This window comes from Paroedura picta, chromosome 8 (genome assembly GCF_049243985.1).
Source record: "Paroedura picta isolate Pp20150507F chromosome 8, Ppicta_v3.0, whole genome shotgun sequence".
Taxonomy (NCBI): Eukaryota; Metazoa; Chordata; class Lepidosauria; order Squamata; family Gekkonidae; genus Paroedura; species Paroedura picta.
In genome coordinates, this window is record NC_135376.1 from 100,695,713 (window position 1) to 100,714,892 (window position 19,180).

General features: G+C 48.9%; 1 protein-coding gene across 5 annotated transcripts in view; it reads left to right on the forward strand.

Annotated features, from left to right (window-relative positions):
• Positions 1-19,180, forward strand: part of WDFY4 (WDFY family member 4) — a 305,701-nt gene that overhangs the window by 176,680 nt on the left and 109,841 nt on the right. For all 5 annotated transcript variants that reach the window (XM_077350999.1, XM_077351000.1, XM_077350998.1 and 2 more), the window contains 6 exons: positions 370-493; positions 1,547-1,704; positions 2,547-2,776; positions 3,908-4,011; positions 7,863-8,057; positions 8,711-8,832. In XM_077350999.1, coding sequence (XP_077207114.1) covers positions 370-493; positions 1,547-1,704; positions 2,547-2,776; positions 3,908-4,011; positions 7,863-8,057; positions 8,711-8,832 — 933 coding nt within the window. The remainder of the gene's footprint in view (positions 1-369; positions 494-1,546; positions 1,705-2,546; positions 2,777-3,907; positions 4,012-7,862; positions 8,058-8,710; positions 8,833-19,180) is intronic.

Consider the following 19,180-nt stretch of genomic DNA (forward strand, 5'->3'; position numbering starts at 1 on the left):
CTGTGAAAAACGTTTTCCTGATATCTAGCCTATATCGTTGTACTTGAAGTTTAAACCCATTACTGCGCGTCCTTTCCTCTGCAGCCAACAGAAACAGCATCCTGCCCTCCTCCAAGTGACACCCTTTCAAATACTTAAAGAGGGCTATCAGGTCCCCTCTCAACCTCCTTTTCTCCAGGCTGAACCTATCTTCATAGGTTGAGGGACTTGGAAATGTTCAGCCTGGAGAAAAGGAGTTTGAGAGGGGACACGATAGCCTTCTTTAAGTATTTACAGAATATCCTTACTGGCTTACTCAGTTTTTTCATCCCCAGGTTCTCCCTGGGGCTTTCTGCAGTCCTGATAATTTATCTGATTGTCTCTGTGCAGGCATCTGCAGAGAGCTCCACCATTGCGCAGAAGAAGTGCTTCCAGACAGAGGTACTGGTTTCCATCATGGACATATTCCCCATTATTGTCCAAGAGGACGAAAAGAGGACTTCCAGCCTAGGAAGTGAGTGTCATCAATATCCCTAACCCGGTAATCTGAGTCTGTCTCATGAGTATCTATGTGACATTGGATCACAACTGATTTAGTGGCAACTCCAACAAGGGGCTTTCAAGGCAAGTGAGAAGCAGAGGCGGTTGGCCACTGCCCTCCTCTTAAGCTAGCTTCTGAGATCAGATGAGATTAGGCTAAACTGTGCCACGTCCTCTCCCAAATCTACCCCATAGGTGGGTGGAAGTATGCTGTATACCACTGGCCAGTTTCTGGTGGACCCCATAGTGCTCCCTGGTCAGTGTCAAGCACACACATAACCCCCCCCCCCCTTGCAAAATCTTGCAAAGGCCTTTAACCAAGGATTCTTGTTTAGGCTCACTTATCACAGATAAGGATGAGCCTCTTGTGGCGCAGAGAGGTAAGGCAGCAGACATGCAATCTGAAAGCTCTGCCCATGAGGCTGGGTGTTGGATCCCAGCAGCCGGCTCAAGGTTGACTCAGCCTTCCATCCTTCCGAGGTCGGTAAAGCTTGCTGGGGGGTAAACGGTAATGACTGGGGAAGGCACTGGCAAACCACCCCGTATTGAGTCTGCCATGAAAACGCTGGAGGGCGTCACCCCAAGGGGGTCAGACATGACCCGGTGCTTGCACAGGGGATACCTTTACCTTTTATCACAGATGAGTTATGTCTTAACTGTTGAAGGAGATGGTGATACTGGATTTGGCATGTCTTGATATGTTGGTCCACAGTGGTCTTGTCCACATGGCTCATGGATTCTTGTTTTGGTTCCTGCTGGATTAACGGAGAGCATGATGGATGTCGATTTTCAGTCTTTGGGCTCGGGATATCCAGTCCCTATCAGGTTTTGTCATAAGAAAACAATAGAAACTCATTTTCTGTTTGGATTCTGATGCAGACAAAATAATTCTTCCCTCCGCCCCCCCAGGGAACAGTTATTGAGCCTGGTGAATCTGATACAGAAACCCTGGGTCGATGAACAGTACTGGTCTGCATCTTTCCAGGTTGGGCCCTCCTATAATCCGTACCGTTCTTTGGCCCTGCAGGGAATGTCACAGCCAGAAGTGCCTCAGAGCCTGCCCTGCCGACACTTCTTGCAAACCTGTCCTATTTTACCGAGAAGCTGGCAGAGAAGCTTTTTGCAGGAATGTTTGTGGAGAACCCAAGGAAGATCATCCTCTTCCTGGCAGAGCGAGTGACTGCGGTAAGAGGCTTTTGGCATCACCAAGCGTAACCCTCTTTTGGGAAGCAAGATGCTAGCCAGGGGTGGAGGGGAGGGGAGGGCCAGGGGGTTGGCCTAGGATTGGAGAGATTCCCTCAGCCCTCTGGGCCGCTCCCTTTTTCTCAGCCCGCCTCCCTCTCACCCTGCCCAGTTGGCCCAGGCTAGCCAGATCACGGGGGCTAAGCAGGGTTGGCCCTGGTTCCTATGGTTGTTGGATGGGAGACAACCAGGAAAGTCCAGGGGTTCCACACAGAGGCAAGCAGTGGTGTGAGTTTCATGCCGTGGAAACCCATGAGGGACTTCATAGCAGGCTGCAACTTGATTGCACTTCCCACCATGACCTACCTCTCAGGGTTGTTGGGTACATAAATGGAGGAGGGGGAAATCATGTGCACAACCCCGGGATTCTTGGAGCAAGTGGTTGTGATAAAACTTCAGTAATCAGCAGTGCCCCTGGGTATTGTAATTCTGCAGAGACATCTAGTTGTCCAAGCTATTTATTTTTAGAAGTGTTTCGTTTGAGCCTTCTAATTGGAAGTGGGGAGGAATCTCTCATTCTCCCCTTTTCAGTTCTCATGGAGCTCTCAGCCTCCTCAGTAATAATAATAATAATGTACCAGGAGAAGAGAAATTTTCCTCAGCGGTATTTGGGGCGTGTTTCTATGCTGAGTAAAAGGGTATTCATTCCCTCATTGTGATCTGCTGAGGAGAAATCCATTTTGTACAAAGTCCAGAACCTTGCCTTCCACAGCAGTTCCACAAGAAAGCTGGTTCTCAGCTAGTTCCTTGTGGTCGTTATTTGAACACTTTTCTTATTCCGACAGGCTGCCCGGAAGGCCTCACCACATAAGGAAGTCCTTCTCAGTGTTCTGTACAGCAACTTAAACAGAGTCGTTCTCCACAGCCTGTCCAGTTGTGCTTCCAATCAGCCAAGGCTCCTCAGTGTCCTCCGGACGCTGCAGCTGCAATGGGATGCCGTCTTTGCCACCTGCAACTCCAGTCCAGACTTTGTCACCTGCCTTTTGCATTGCCTCTCGCAGCTGAGGCCCTCCAGGTAGCTCTGTGACAAGCTCTTATGGTATTTGGCTGCTGGAATACAAGACAGCGGGTAGAAATTGTACTGCATCAAGGTCACTGTAGCCAGAGTTGCTAAACACTGAGTATTCCGTGCCATGGCAGGGCAAATCACAGCAAATCACAACCCTTCTTGGCTTCAGAAAGTGGCCCCGGTGGGGGAGAGTCCCCTCCTCCCCTGAGCTGTGGTCCTGAGCTCCAGTGTGCTGTGCAACTTTGCTTTCTTTGAGTCCCTTTCGGCCATGATGTGATCCAGGGGAGACCAGACATGAGAACCCGACTTGTGACCAGTCCTCTCGTGTGGTTTGGCTCTGGATGCTCAGACTCTACCTGGAGCCACCTGGGCCTACCAAGATGTAACAATGCATGCCCAAGGTTGGCAGGAAGACTTCCAAGCAGACATGCCTTGTGAGTGCCTCACTGGGAACTCAGTTCCCAGGCAAATGGGGGCCCAAGGGGAGGGGCTTACCTCCTAGGGTTGCCAGCTCCAGGGTGGGAAATCCCTGGAGACTTAGGGATGGAGCCTGGGAAGGGTGCGGTTTAGGGAGGGGAGTGGTCTCAGCTGGGTATAATGCTCTCAAGTGCACCCTCCTTTCTCGAAGGAAGCTGATCACGGTAGCATGGAGATAGAATCATAGAGTCATAGAGTTGGAAGGGGCCATACAGGCCATCTAGTCCAACCCCCTGCTCTACGCAGGATCAGCCCTAAGCATCCTAAAGCATCCAAGAAAAGTGTGTATCCAACCTTTGCTTGAAGACTGCCAGTGAGATCATTATGAGATCAGTCATAATTCTGAGCAATCTCCAGGCCCCACCTGGATGTTAGCAACCCTATTATGCTTTCCTTTCTGCACTGTTTTCCCAGTCTGAAATGACCCTGTTGGGAAACCTGTGTGTGCCCCACCAGCATTAAGCCCATGGTTTTCTTCTGGTGGTTTCTGGCAGCTGCAGAGGTCCAGCTGACCTCCTTTTCATTGGAGGTGATGTGGGTGGAGCTTGGGCTGTTCTGCACGCTGAGAATGTGCTATGGCACTGACTGGCTTCTTCCACCACCCTGGTGTAACATGTACCTGCACTTCACTCAGACATGTAATGGTTCTGTTTGCTGCAGTTCTTCCGAGCAATATAAAGAAAAGCCGAGGGTACCTTCAACTCACCACAGTCTGCAAGACTCCAGCAAAGAGAAGCAGAGGACAGATGATCTGCCAAAGAATGGTAATTCTGGGCAGTGCTGAGGGGAAGCTCACACCCACAGTGACCCCAAATCCATGCCGAAGTGATCCCCCCCCCCCCCCCCAAATCTCCAAATCCAGGCTTGCCTGGAGGAAATTCACCTACCCACAGCAGCAATCAGCAATTTCCTGGGTATGCAAAGAAGGGCCACAAGAGACAAACACTGGCAAATCCTTTCCTGCCCACCCACTCCCAATCTGCCCAAGTTCATAAAATCAGCATTTTTGTCAGATGACTATCTAGCCTCTGCCTAAAAACTTCCAAAGAAGGAAAACTCAGCACTTCCCAAGGAAGCCTGTTCCATTGAGGAACTGCTCTAACTGTCAGGAACTTTATCTGGATGTTTAGCTGAAATTCTTTTGAATTAATTTCAGCCTATGGTTCTGGTCGGCCCCTCTAGGGCAACAAAAAACAACACTGCTCCATCTTCTCTATAATAGCCCCTCAAATAGTTGGAGATGATTATTGTATCACCTCTTCATCGCCTTCTCCCAGGCTAAACAGACCAAGCTCCCTCAATCTTTCTTCATACAACTTGGTCTCCAAACCCCTCGCCATCCTCATAGTCCTCCTCTGGACATGCTTAAGTTCCTCTGCATCTTTCTTCAGTTGTGGTGCCCAAAACTGAACACAGTACTCCAAGTGAGGTCTTACCAGAGCAAAGTGATAGAAGAGTTCTTATGTGCCGCTTTTCTCTACCCCACAACAGACAACCTGTGAGGAAGGGGAGGCGGAGAGATATTACTGCTTGGCCAGGACAGCTTTATCAGTGCTGTGGTGAGCCCAAAGTCACCCAGCTGGCTGCATGTAGGGGAGTGGAAATCAAACACGACTCACCGGATTAGAAATATGCGCTCCTAACCACTACACCAAGCTGGCTCTGATAACATCACCTCACATGATCTGGACATTATACTTCTTTTAATACAGCCCAAAATCCCATTTGCCTTTTTAGCTACCAAGTCACACTGCTGACTTATGTTCAGTGTATGGTCAAGGCAAACAATGTCCACAGCATTCCCCTGATCTAGCAAGGTAATAACTTTCTCAAAAAAAAGAGATAAGGTTCGTCTGACATGACTTGTTCTTGAGACTCTTAGTAATTATAGCCATCTGCTCTAGCCGCTCAAGGACCGACTGTTTGTTGATTTGTTCTAAAATTTTGGCAGCCAGAGAGGTCAAGCTGACAAGTTGGTAGTTACCTGGATCCACCTTTTTTTCCCCTTCTTGAAAATAGGGACAACATTTACCTGCCTCCTATCTTCTGGCAATTCACCTGTTCTCCAAGAATTTTCAAAAACAGAGGTTCAGAAATTACATCTGCAAGTTCTTTTAGTATCCTTGGATGCAATTCATTTGACCCAGGGGATTTGGTTTCGTTTAAAGAACCTATTTGTTTATGAACTTAACCCTACTGAGGTCCTTGGCCACAACTCCCAGCCCTCATCGTATGAAATGATTTTGCCATGTTGAACACAATTCCCCTTGCAAGAGAAGACTTAAGAGAAGAAGGAATTCTTGTAGGTTTTAGCATTTCTTGCTAGCCTAAGCTCACACTGAGTTTTAGCTTTTCTAGCACTCTCCCTACAAGCGTTGGTTATTTGTTTATATTCCTTCTTGTTTATAAGGTCCTCCTTCCGTTTCCTAAATTAGTCTTTTTTATTATTCCATTCTTTTGAAAGCTGTTTTTGGAGCCACCCTGGTTCCTTTAGGTTCCTCCCAGTTTTCCTTCTCAAGGGAAAGATTGTGCCTTCAGTATTTTACTTTTGAGAAACTCCCAACCTTCCTGGACTTCCATCTCCTGAAGTTTTTCTGACCACAGGATTCTACCCAACAGAACATTATTTATTTATTGTATTTATATACCTCTCTCCCTAGAGGCTCAGGGCAGCTTACATAAAACATAGAAAACAATACAAAAGACAATCCATAAGATATAGAAAACCATAACATTAATACTATTAACTGATAATTGTAACAGTGCAACAGGTCCAGGAGCATACATTGATGGATTTCTGGGAGGGAAGGAGCAGGGGCCCTGCAGATGTCGTTAGTTATGCCTTGCGTCAACCAAATGCCTGGCAGAAGAGCTCCCTTTTGCAGGCCCTGCAGAGCTGTTTAAGCTCCGTCAGGGCCCTGATCTCCTCTGGGAGCTCGTTCCACCAGGTGGGGGCCAGGACAGAGAAGGCTCTGGCCCTGGTCGAGACCAGGCGGACTTCTTTAGGGCCAGGGATCATTAACCGGTTGGTGGTAGCAGAGCATAGAGCTCTTTGGGGGGCATAGGCAGGGTGGCAGTCCCTCAGGTACACTGGGCCCTGACCGCATATGGCCTTGAAGGTAATTACCAGAACCTTTAGTAGCCTGATCCGGAATTCAACTGGCAACCACTGTAGATGAAGTTTGTTAAAGTTTGTTAAGTTTGTTAAAATTTGCTCTCCTGAAGTCCAGCCTGTATTCATGACTACGTACAGCTTTTCTCTTCTGCAAGATCATAAAGTTCCCAATCACATGGTCACTGCTACCAAGCGCACCCACAACTTTTACCTTGTCAACCACTTCTTCCCTATTGGTGAGAATTAGGTCTAAAACAGCAGCCCCTTCCACTCTCTGGGAAATGAGTTGTCAGCAAGACAAGTCAAGAATTTATTGGACTTTTCATTTTTAGCAGAGCTGGTCTTCCAACAGATATCTGGGTAATTGAAATCTCCCATGACCACTTGGTCCTGCCTCTCTGAGAATTTTGTAATCTCATCCAAGTCTTCTGCGTGGCCTGGTGGTCTATAGCAGATCCCCACCATAATACCACTATTATTTCCTACTCCCAAAGACTCTCAGCTGAACTCTCGTGCTCAGACACATATATTTCCGTGCTAGTATGTATATTCTTAACATATAGTGCTACTCCTCCTCCCTTCTTTATTTGTCTGTCCCTTTTAAGTAAGTTGTACCCGTCAGTCCTATTATTCCAGTTGTGAGAGTTATCCCACCAGTTTTCTGTAATGCCTATTAGATCATAGTCCCCTTCCTTTATTAGGACTTCTACTTCTTCTTGCTTGTTTCCCATAATCTGTGCATTAGTGTAGAGACGTCGTAATACTTCATACGGGTTTAGTTTTAGAAATTTTCTGTACATTTCTGGCGGGTTCCAGATTCTACAGTCCTCAGTCACTGAAGGTCCCATTTTATTGACTGCATTGACTTGTTCTGTCCAAACGCTGCCTTCTGTTCATGGGGCTCAGGAAGACGGAACTGTTCAAGGTCAGTAACCAGTGTCAACGGAGGCCTAAGGAAACTGCCCGCTGGGGCCTGCAACTTCCCGCTGGGGCCTTGTCAGTTCAAAGGCCCACCAGCCTGATCTTCAGCAGCCAGCTCTCCACTGCAGCCTCATTCCCGGCTCAGCCTCAGCAGATTTGGGGAGTCCATTGGAAACAGCCAACTTTTAAATGTGACATGGGCTTGTCATATCTGGACCTTAACCAAGCCAGCAACCAGCTGTCCTCCTGGGCCCTGATTCTAAAAATATTTGCATATGCTTTTACTATGGGCCCTGCGGGAGCTTCCGGCATTCTGCAGGGCCTGCAAGACGGAGCTCTTCCGCCAGGTTTCTGGTTAAGGCCGACACATGGAAGAAGATCTGGACCCCCCCCCCCTTGGGTTACTCTTATGGCAGATTAACGGTCAGCATGATTGTGGGGCTGCCACTGTCAAGGCCTCTCTCGCGTGCCCGCCAAGCGAGCTCCTGCAGTTGGTGGCACAGTCGGGATGTCCGCTCCCTGTGCTATTCCTTCCTGGGCAGGGATTTCACACCCAATTCCTGTTTTCTTTCTTTCTAGCTCAGGAAGAGGTCTGGAAGGCCACTGAGGGCATCTGGATCCGGCTTCTTTCTCAGCGGAGGCTGGACCTGGAAGATGCACACAAAATGGTTCTCTCTGTAGAGAATGCTGAAGAAGGCGGCTGGGAAGCAAAGATGGGAGACCTTGCTCCGCAGTGGAAGGAGATCATGGCGAAGGCGTGGCAGCAGTTTTTAGGTCTCTTCTTGCAACAGAAGCAACTTCACGGGGTGGCTGGGTCAAGGGTGGTGGGTATCCCTGCTTGCAATGCAGGCCATGTCTGGTTCTGGGGACCAGAGACAGAAGGGGTCTTTCACGCCTCTTGGGGGAGAGGGTAAGGTGTTGGGCTAGGATCTGAGTGAGACAGGCTCTCATCTCCCCTCTGCCATTGCAGGGTAACCTGGAGCCAGTAACCCTTGGCTGAACCTACCTTGTGGGATTGTTGTTTTGAAGATACAATGGAGGAGAAAAGAGCAATGTGCTGAGCCACTTGGGGTCTCCATTGGGGAGAAAAAAGGGCCATGGCTAAATAAAAATAGATTTCTTCCTGTCATAGGGCTGCCAAGGCCCTAGTTGGTGTGGGGGATTCCCCACCTTGAACTCCTGTTGCAATGGGCCATAATGGATCACCCCAAAGTATCCTGGGAACTCTCATTTTCTGAGAGACCTGAAGGCTCCCCTGTCCTCTTGAATGAGAGCCAGCTCAGTGGAGTGGTTACGATCAGCGGCCTCTAATCTGGCAAGCCAGGTTTGATTCCCCACTCCTCCTCCACATGCAGCCAGCTGGGTGACCTTGAGCTCATCCCAGCCCTGATAGTGCTGATAGTTTTTTTTTCTCTTCTTACCTTTAGCATCAGAAAAGAAAATCCCTCAAAATAAGACCCTTGGCCAAACCTCCAGCAAAATGCGCCCATGGAGTGGAAGTTTAACTTCAGCCCACAAAAGTGCCAAGCAGATGGGGTGCTGTGCACAGGTAACTTACAGTTGTAATTCCTCAGTGCCAATCCTGCACTTAAGGTGAGAGGTCTTCTAACTGGCCCAGGCCTTTCTGAACCAGAGAGATCATCCTGGCCATCGTCTTCCGAGCCCAGTCCAGAATCCTTTTGTTTCTGTTTACTTTTGTTAAGACTGCTTCATCCAGTTTTCACAGCTACAGAGCACGTCTGGATTTTCTCTTCCAAGTGTTTTTGTGGTGGGGCATGGCATAGCCCGATCTCATCACATCTTGGAAGACAAGCAGGGTCTGTGCTTGGAAGGGAGACCATCAAGGAGGGCTCGGGAAAGGCAAGCAGTGGCAAAAGAGCTCTGCTTCTCACTGGCCTTGAAAGTTCCTTGCTGGGCACGTTGTGACTTGACAGCATGTTTCTTCTGGGGGCCCATGCAAGGGGTCGGCTTCCCAGTCCCAGAGAGCAGGGGCCACTTGAGCTACGGGCAGCTTGCTGGACAGGGAGGGCGTTCTTCAGACGCTGAAATGGCCCCTCTCCGGCAAGGGCAGAGCTCTGGGCCAGTCCTTTATCCCTTGCCGTTGGTTCCAGGGCTGAGCCTCTTCCTCTCCCACTTCCAGGTGTGTCGGTAGTCCGGGATGCCGTTCTGAGCTGGCACCGACTATTTGCCTTGGGGTCTGTTTAATTATTTTTTAAAATTAATTTTGATTATAACAGCTGATTACACCTCAGTGAGCAAAGTAATTGATATTTGTTAATGCATCCCCAGGAACATTTTGTACAACATGCTTTTTGCTGTTGAAGGTTAAAGACTCTGTTATTGGTTTTCTCCCTAAATATGCCCACATCATTAGTTCTTGCAGTGGAGGAGGTTGCCATCTGGAAAAGGGAGCAGAGAGACATTATTCAGGCACAAGTGCATGAAATTGGTGTTTCTGCGTCTTCTGTCTCTCTCTCTCTCTCCCCCTCTGTTTCTTCTGATTAAAGGAGGAGCTGGGTTTGGGGAAACATTATTCATTTTGTGTTATTCCTGATCATGTCAGTGCCTGACAGCTCCCAGACTGGCAAATTGTTCTTTGCCGGGTGAAGCAAAACCCCGACTCCAAACATTTCCCTCTCTAGGCAGTTCTGGCTTTGTGGGACAGGTCTGCTTTATTAAGAGACGCAACACATCCCTGGGGCCAGGAAGGGTCCGCAGGGAAATTCTTCCTGCCAGCAAGATAATCTTGGGGTCTCCTTTAGCTGTGGTGCACTTAGGAAGAGCAGGGCACCCACAGGTTTGGCTGGGACTAAGGGCCAAAGGAGATGTTATGGTGGCCACAAGGTTGAGTGCCACAAGGGCCCAGGCCTGATTGGGCCTGCATCTCATCCTCACACAGGCCTCGTTCAGCACCAAAGCTCCGTCTGTTTGAAGCAGGCACTCAGCTAGTGGGTGTCAGCAGAGCACTTTGTCTTGATCGGGGGGAACTGGTGGAATTAATGGGATTTACTGTCCATTTCTGTAGTGCTCAATGCTTGGATCTGATATTTCCTCTTTCAGACTAGCTGGGTTTTCCACAACACATTTCCTTGTTGAAAAATGAGTTCTGAACTCAGGAGTTGTCCTTGGTTTCTGAGCAGGATAGTTTGCCTTTTTTCACCCTGGGCAGGGGGCAACTGTGCCATCTTTGTGCCATCCCTACTGTAGCATAGCCCTAGTGGGAGGTTGGCCAATCCACAAGGTCTATATGGCCCGTGTGGCCAGCAGAAGCTGGCAGTGTGACAGTCACCGAATGGCGGGTAGTGGGAGGCTGTGTCTGGATGGCCCCACTAAGGTCCATTCAGTGGGTCTAAGGGCTTGGGATTCCGGGGACTTGGGGACCCCCAGTGGCTGCCTCAATGAACGTTTATGTGCCACCTAAACGTAGAATTTCTGCAGCACCAATCAGTGCTAGAGGTATTAGGTTCCATTATGTTTCCAGGCTATGAAGCTCATGAAACTGTACTCCAGTACAGAGTTCAGGGCATTTTGTCTGTTTTTACCACAGAGTTTCTGGTGGTTCACAGTGCTACCCCGCATCATTTCTGGGTTTTCCTAGAATGTAGCTAATGTCACCGCCATGATGGTGATGGTGATGGTGATGATGATGATTAATCTGGCCATCCCTTGGGACTGTGCCTTGGCTGCCCTGCCATTGCCTGCTAGTTCAGGCCAGGTTGTTGTTGGGGGAGGCATCAGCTCCCCGTCGCCTGCCTTGCCCTTGTCCTCAGCACTCACTCCTCTTGAGTCTCAGGCTGGCTCAGCTGCAGCACAGCAAGGTAAAGAAGCATTTTGAGCACGGTACTTGGCAAAGTCGGTGGTTCCTGTGGCAGAATTACTGTAGCACCATGAAAGGCTCCACACACTCGCAGCCCTTTCCTTGTAATGGTTCTGTAGCCTCAAACTTTGTGGCCACAGCTGTCAAAATCCCTTTCAAGGCTCTTGTTTCCCTTTTGTCAAGGAAACACAGCCAAACTAGTAAACATTCAATTATATATCTGTGCAAAGTGCATCATTTGTGTAACATCTTTATCTTCGTAATAGAAGGATAATTAACATCACTAATTATCTAATTAAGTTCATTAAGCATCCACCAACAGTGCAGTGTGAAGCTGACATTATGTTCTATTGTCAACAAATGCTTTGATTTCTTTGGAAGTAATTAAAATGTAAATTAGCATGCCATTAAATGCACAAGGGAAGTTTTGAATCTGATATTCATTTCAAAACTGCTCATAGCAACTCTTTGTTTTGCTCCTTCAGTGAAACCAGGCAACCTGCTCCTGATGAGTGAGATTAGCTTCTCTCCCCAGCACAGCCCGATTCTCTTCCTCGGAAACTGGTTCACAGTTAAGGCACTCTGGCATGGCCAAAACCAGTCAGGAAGTTTCTGCAAAACTGTTGCAATTATTATGAAAGTAAACTTTGGATGGCCATGATGGCAGGGTTGCCAAACCCCAGGCAGGGCCTGGAGATTTCCCTGAGTTACAGCTGCTCTCCAGAGTAGCAAGTTCCATTTCCAGTGGAGAGCCAGTTTGGTGTAGTGGTTAGGAGTGTGGACTTCTAATCTGGCATGCCGGGTTTGATTCCATGCTCCCCCACATGCAGCCAGCTGGGTGACCTTGGGCTAGTCACAGCACTGATAAAACTGTTCTGGCTGAGCAGTGATATCAGGGCTCTCTCAGCCTCACCCAGCCCACAGGGTGTCTGTTGTGGGGAGAGGAAGGGAAGGCGAATAGAAGCCGCTTTGAGCCTCCTTCGGGTAGGGAAAAGCGGCATATAAGAACCAACTCTTCTTCTTCTTCTTCTTCTTCTTCCTGGGAGAAAATGGCTGTTTTGGAGGGTGGACTAATGGGCATTATCTCCCACTGAGGCCCCTCCATTTCCCTCAATCAGTCCTTCCAAAATCTCCAGCAATTTTCCATCCTGGAGTTGGCACCCCTAGTGTGTGGGTTCTTCCATGTTGCTTTCTGTTAATGTTGAAGATGCAAACAGGCTCTTCTTTGCTATTGCTCTGCAGTCACGCGTGTTGCCTGCAAAGGACACAGCTGGGACCTCTCAAGAGCTTTAGCTGGGGAGCTGCTGCTGCTCTGCCAGTTTACCTCCCAAGGGCTTGCTGCCCCCATTGGCCTTTGCTTCCAGTTTGGACAAAATGGGTTCCCTCACAAGGCTAACAAGGAAGAGTCCAGGAGCACCTTTAAGACCAACAAAGATTTATTCAAGGCGGGAGCTTTCAAGTGCAAGCACTCTTTCTCAGACTATGAACTCCCTTCATGACACTGGGAATATATAAGCAAAAGTTAATCCTTTTAAATTACTAAACTGTGTCACAACATCCAAATACAGACATATGATAATTCTTTGCTAAAACAGCCAATCAGCCCCCTGGAATTCAGTTGTAGTTCACAAAAACTAGGGAAATAAAACGGTCTAAGATTCCCACCCCATTATTTGCTGCGGGCCCCATCTGTTTCCACCCAAGTGTGAAACATCCCTGCAAGGGAATTGCTGGCTGGCAACTATCTCATCCCGAGACCAGGGAGTTAAACTCAGAATTCCATTCCATTACCATCACCTTACAGTCACCTTATCACAAATAAAATAAATTGTGAGGAATAATGGATACACAAGTTAAGCAGGGTTAGCATGAATAGTGAAATAAAAAACCTATGTCCTTGTTGAGTGCAGGGTATGTCATTGTTTTGAGTGTTGTAATAACTTGCATTTATGCAATCTCCCTTTCTAGCTTGTTCTTGAAGTTCCTTTGCAATAAAATAGCTACTTTCAGGTCCTTTATTGAAGTGTTCCCCTACAGGTTTTTCAATTCTGTGGTTTTTGATGTCAGACTTGTTTCCATTAATCCTTTGGTGTAGTGTTTGACCTCTTTGCCCTATGTAGAGAACAAAGGAGCATTGTTGGCACTTCAGAGAATCATAGAATAATAGAGTTGGAAGGGACCTCATGGGTCATCTAGTCCAACCCCCTGCACTATGCAGAACACTCACGTGGCTGTGGGGGAGGAGTTATTGCGTCCTTACAAACTCCCGTGTGGGTTTCCACAGAGGGCAGTCTTCTCCCCCATGTTTTTTAACATCTATATGCGCCCTCTGGCCCAGCTGCTCTGAAGCTATGGCCTGGGTTGTCACCAATATGTGGATGACACCCAGCTCTATCACTTGGTGGACAGCCCCCCAACCCCCCCCTTACATTTGTCAAATGTTTAGAAGTGATAACTGAATGGTTAGAGGAGAGTTACCCGAAACTCAGCCACTCCAAGATGGAGGTCCTGTGGCTGGGTAGGACGACGGCAGACTTGGAAGCTCATTTACCCGCTCTAGCTGGGATGCAGCTTAACATCGCGAACTCATCCAGGAAGCTGGGAGTGATCCTGGATGCCTCCCTAGGTCACGGGCTGCACAGCATTTTTCCATCTGTGCCAGGAGAGGCTACTTAGCCACCGTGATCCATGCAAGGGTCACCTCTAGGTTAGATTTCTATAACTCACTCTCTGTGGGCCTACCCTTGTCCTTGACCTGGAAATTGTGGCTGGTACAGAATGCAGCTGCTAGGGTCTTCACAGGAACATCATGGAAGGCCCGTATCTAGCCTTTGCTGAGGCAGCTGCAGTGGTTGCCGGTTGCAGCCTGGATCAAGTTCAAGGTTTTGGTATTAACCTTTAAGGCCATCCACAGCCTGGGCCCCACTTATCTGAGGGATTGCCTAACTCCTTATGACCCCACAGGGCACTCCGCTCTGTGGGTGTGAATTTGCTGGCGATCCCTTGCCTGAGGGAGGTTCGCCTGGCCTTGATCCGGGCCAGGGCCTTCTTGGTCCTGGCCCTGACCTAATGAAAGAGAGCTGAGGACCCTGACAGAATTTTCCCGGTTCCGCAGGGCCTGCAAGTCTGCAACTGCCTCTAAGAAGGGAATGGGAAGAGGCCCTTTAATGTTTGTGTTCTGCATGGTGGAGAACTGCTAAAACCTGGTCAAGGGACAGAATTGTATAGAAAAAATATATCCTATTATTAAAAGCCAATAATATATATTAAAAGCTGCTGACAAAGCTTAGCTTTGCATTCCTTATTTGCAGCATAGTGAATGTGAATCGATACACAGCCACTTTTTATAAATATGGATAAAGATCCAAATGTTGAGGTTGTCTTCTATGGCTCCATCATTTAGAAAGGGCTGGAAGGTCCTTTGAAACACTGGGAGATCTCTAGCCTTGACAGTCAACCTCTCATTCTTCCCTCTGGCCTCTGTTCCTGTTGAAATCTGCTTGGTGACTCTAAGGGTGTTTTCACATGCGGGGAATGTAGCGGGCTAGCCCCCAAAGATAGGTGGCATATTCTGGCCCCTCCAGATTGATATTGCCTGCCACTAGTAGCCAGTTCACAATATCTACCATTTTAACCTGCGACAGGGGGAATCCTAAAAAGTGGATTCACCTCCCAGAAAAGCACGATCCCTTGGCAAACAACCCATCCGCAATCAGCGGAAAGAAGGTTTGGAGGGGAAAATGTGCTTTAGCCCTCCCCCCTCCATTCCCTGGCCCATTGATGGCAGATTCCACCCCTCCCTCGCCATGTCAAACAGCATAATTCTCCTGTTAGAGGTTCCTACCTCCGTGCAGCCTTCCCGTTCTCTTCGGTCCACAGACCCCCGTCCCGTCTGCTGCTCTCTTCCCCCCACTGCTCTGCCAGTCCATGCTAGCCCAGTCGCTCCAGACTCCCCTCTCCAGAAAAGGGTCCGGGGCGACTGGAGTGGCGTGGACTGACAGAGGAGCAGAGGGGGAAGAGAGCAGCGGACAGGATGGGGGTCTGTAGACTGAAGAGAACGGGAAGGCTGCACGGAGAACAAGGGGGGGGGAGTCTGCCGTCTTCGCCGTGCCCTCCGCTGGCCAGCTGTGGTTTTCTGTGCACGTTTGCTGCTTTCGCAGCATTTGGGGAGGGGAAGACGCGGCAGGGAGACTGTACTGTACTGTGTGCAGGGGGGTAAAAGTGTGATTCACTAACACGCTATTGCAGGCAGGAGGCATCCCGCCATTTCGGTCAATGTGCGGAAACTCTCTAAGTGACAGAATATGCTTCCTGCCCAAGGGTTAAATGCAGGATTTGGGAAATTTGGGAGATTTTGGGACAGTACTTGGAGAGGCAGAGCCAACTACTTATGGAGCCAACTTGGCTTCCTTAAGCTCCTTCCATCTTTTCTTCTCAAGGGAATTGTTTGTGATTGAGACTAAGGGTGTCAAGCACCTGTGGTGTGGAATGTCCATTGAGTATGGGAGAGGACTGACCTTTGGGAACTGTGGCATAGTGGTTACAGATGAGCTTTCCAGAGCCATGTCTTCAGATAATGTGAAGGGAAAATCAGACTGGAGACTCTTCTTAGATTACATGGCAACCAATTCCTCCCAGTTCTGCATCTTTTCCCTTCTTGTGTGAATAGAGCCACAGACACCTAAATGCCCCTCTGCCCTAATATACATGGGGTAGTCATAGTACACAGGTGTCCACCCTGCTCCTTCTGTCTCCATTTTTTTAACTGTTGATAAAATGTTATGTGCCCACATGCTTCTTTTGTGGTTGCTCCTTAGAAGAAGAACAGATTTTTGTACCCTGTTGTTTACTACCCAAAGGAGTCTCAAAGCGGTTTACAAACACCTTTTCCATTCGTCTCCCCACAATAGACAACCTGTCAGGGATGTGGGGCTGTGGGGGTTCTGAGAGAACTGGGAATGGGCTGCAATGACCCAGCAGGCCTCAGGTGTCTCAAAGCACTTCCCTTCCTCTCCCCATAGCAGACTCCCAATGAGGGAGGTGGGGTAAAGAGCCTCACATGGAAGCTGGCAACCCTAAGAGGAAGTCTCTCTGTGCACAGTAGTCTTGACCATAGTAAGGTTTTTTATACTGTTTTTTTTTAAACAGGCCATGTTTGAAAAATGTTATTGCAGTTCCCATGTCTCTCCAGTTATTTACTTGTTCACTATGTACAGTCTCAGGCTGTAAATATTCTTTATTTAGATCTTCCTACACTTTCCTGTCTCACAGGACTGATGCTGGTCTGCCTGTCTGTGCCCCAAAATACAAACAGTTGCTGGTAAGGGCTGGCCATAACCCATAGCCCAGGAGGGACACACCTGCACCACCCCCTCCCAACTGCAGGCAAAAATGGCTCCTTTGAAGGCTGGACTCTGATGCTTGTACGATTTTGCAGTCCCACCTCCAAACCTCCAGGAATATTTCCAACCGAGGGGTAGCCAACCTCCAGGTGTGGCCTGGAGAGCTCCTGGAATTACAGCTCACCTGCAGAGTATAAAGATCAGCTCCCCAGGCAGAAAGGGCTACTTTGGACAGGGTTGTGGTAGAGAAGAAACATTTAAGGCCTCCCACACAGGTTGTTGTTGAATTGAAAGACTTGAGGCCCACTGCACAGGGTTGTTGTGCAGATGAAACAGGAGACAAAAGAGCCAGTTTCATCTACAGAATAATGCTGTGCAGTGGCCTCAAATCTGCAGAGAGTTGCAAAGAAGAAAGACACATGGCTTGGCTGTGTCTAACCCCCGGCCAGAGCAGTATTTTAAGTGAGAAAGGGCTTTTCTGTGGCCTCCCTGTCAGGCAACTGTCTGGCAGAAGGGGAAAGTCCCCCTCCCCTCAAAAGGAAGGCCCTCAGGCTCCCCTGCGTTGCTCTTGGAAAGGCCTCCCTCCCCTCAGTCAGGGCCTGTCAGAGGTTCCTTCGCAGCAGGCCTGAAGGGAGGGGGGAGGGGGAGACTCTGCAGCCTCCGGCCAGCTCTGTCAGGGTTCTGAGGCAATTTGCAGTTGGACTTGACAGTTAGGACAGCCTTGGGGCGAAAAGGGCTGGCGCAGCCTCTGTTCTCATCCCCCTTGGCAGCCCTGCTGACCTCCTCTCCCTGCGGTGGTCAGGAGCAGACTGGCTAGAACTCCTGGGTTGCCATGGACTGTCCAGGTGAGGGCCCAATCGGAAGGCACTTTGTGCCTTCTGATTGAGGCCTCACCCGACTGGCTAGAACTCTTGTTTGTCCTGGTGAGGGCCCAGTTGGAAGGCGCTTCGCCTGGACAGGGCCCGCCCACACTCCAGCCACTTAGTGCTTACCAAATATGTATACCGCTCCCTGAGCTGTTTAAAGATATACTGCCCTTCCTTGCGGCTCAGGGCAACTTACAGAGAACGTGAATCATGTGGCAAAATACAATATATGTTCAGCAACAGTATCATTAAAAATAGCCACAACATCAACAACAATTGAACATTTCATTAATCTCAGGTAATTTTTGACCACAACCTGTCAGAATGGGCAGATCTGAATGGGAGGGGGTTCTGGGGTCTAATAGATGTTGTCACTGACCCCGACCAAATGCCTGGCAGAAGAGCTGTATTTTGCAGGCCCTGAGGAACCGTGGTAGCTCTGGCAGAGCCTGGATCTCCTCTGGGAGCTCCTTCCACCCGGTGAGGGCCAGGATGGAGAAGGCTCTGGCCCTGGGTGAGGCCAGGCGGGCTTCCTTCGGTGTACTGGGGGCATGTGATGGTCTTGTCTGGTTTGAGACTAAACTTTAGGCGAAATTCCAGAGGTTTCTCAGGATAGGAACAATAACTAATTGCCCTTAATGATTCTCCCAGGAAAAGAGATAATGACTGTTTGTGTTCCCTGAGTGAGACTAAAAGCATAAGTGTTTTTTTGATTCCGCCGAGTTTTACTAGGTGGTGCAGGCAGTTAGGGATTGCCTAACTGAATTTTGGAGGTAAGAGAGGAAGGAAGGCAGCTCTTGGGAGCATGGCATCTGGCTGGCGGGAACAGGGCCATTTCTGCTTGAGAGCAGACAGCGAAATTTGGTCAGTTTGGAGGCAACTGATATAGACTTGTTGGAGAAGGGTGTTTGCAGGGAAATGTCCCCTCAAAGTGAGGAGGGGCCTGCTTACTAACAGTTGTTGCCCTCTGAAAGCATAGGGAATCGCTCGGTGTCAGGGTTGGCTGGACCAGGGTTCAAAGTGATCCTCTGAATGTTGGCCTGATTCTCCATCTCACAAAGGCCAGCTGCTTTTGCTTTTCTAGGTCACTCTTTGGGGGACTTGGGTATGAGTTATGGAAGAGTTTTGTGAGGCAGCAACTGTGCTTACCAGCTTAATGATGCTTTCAGTAAACAAAACGTAATGACTTCCATCAGTGCCGTAGCGGGGCTTCCTGCAGGGCAGGCTCTGGGTCGAGTGCAGGCACAGTCCTGGATCCCAGCCAGTATCAATTGGCACCACACAGACCTGGCGACACATTAACTTAATTATAGCCCAGTGCAAGTGGCAGCCAGGCAGTTTGCTGTGAAGAATGGCCCTGGGTGGGGCAGGGCAGCCACTGGGTGAGGGAGCCTGGCTAGTACTTCCTGCTCAGCTTTCCTGCTTGGTGCTAATTTGACCGGGCCACCAGCCTCTACCACCCCCTCCCACTCATGCATTTGATCTCCAGATGATACACGTCGATTCCCACAGAGCTGCTTTGGAGGTTGGACTGTATGGCGTTATACTCTGTTGTTCTCCCTCCTCTACCCAAACTCCACCCTCCCCCAAATATCCCAGTATTTCCTAGCCCGGAGATGAGAACCCTGGAATTTGGCCTTGGAAAGCAGCATGCGGATCTAGTCCTATGTTCTGTAAATACTTGATAGAAACTGAGGTGATGCATATAATTCCTAGCAAAAAGTCTCTGTGATATCCTTTAGTTTACTTTCTACTTTTAGTAAATCATTAAATTTCATAATTAAGCAACTCACACTTTTAATAATAAAATGCTAAGATCCAAATTTCTTTAAGAAACTGAGCATAAGGGCCCATAATTTGGATATTCAATCA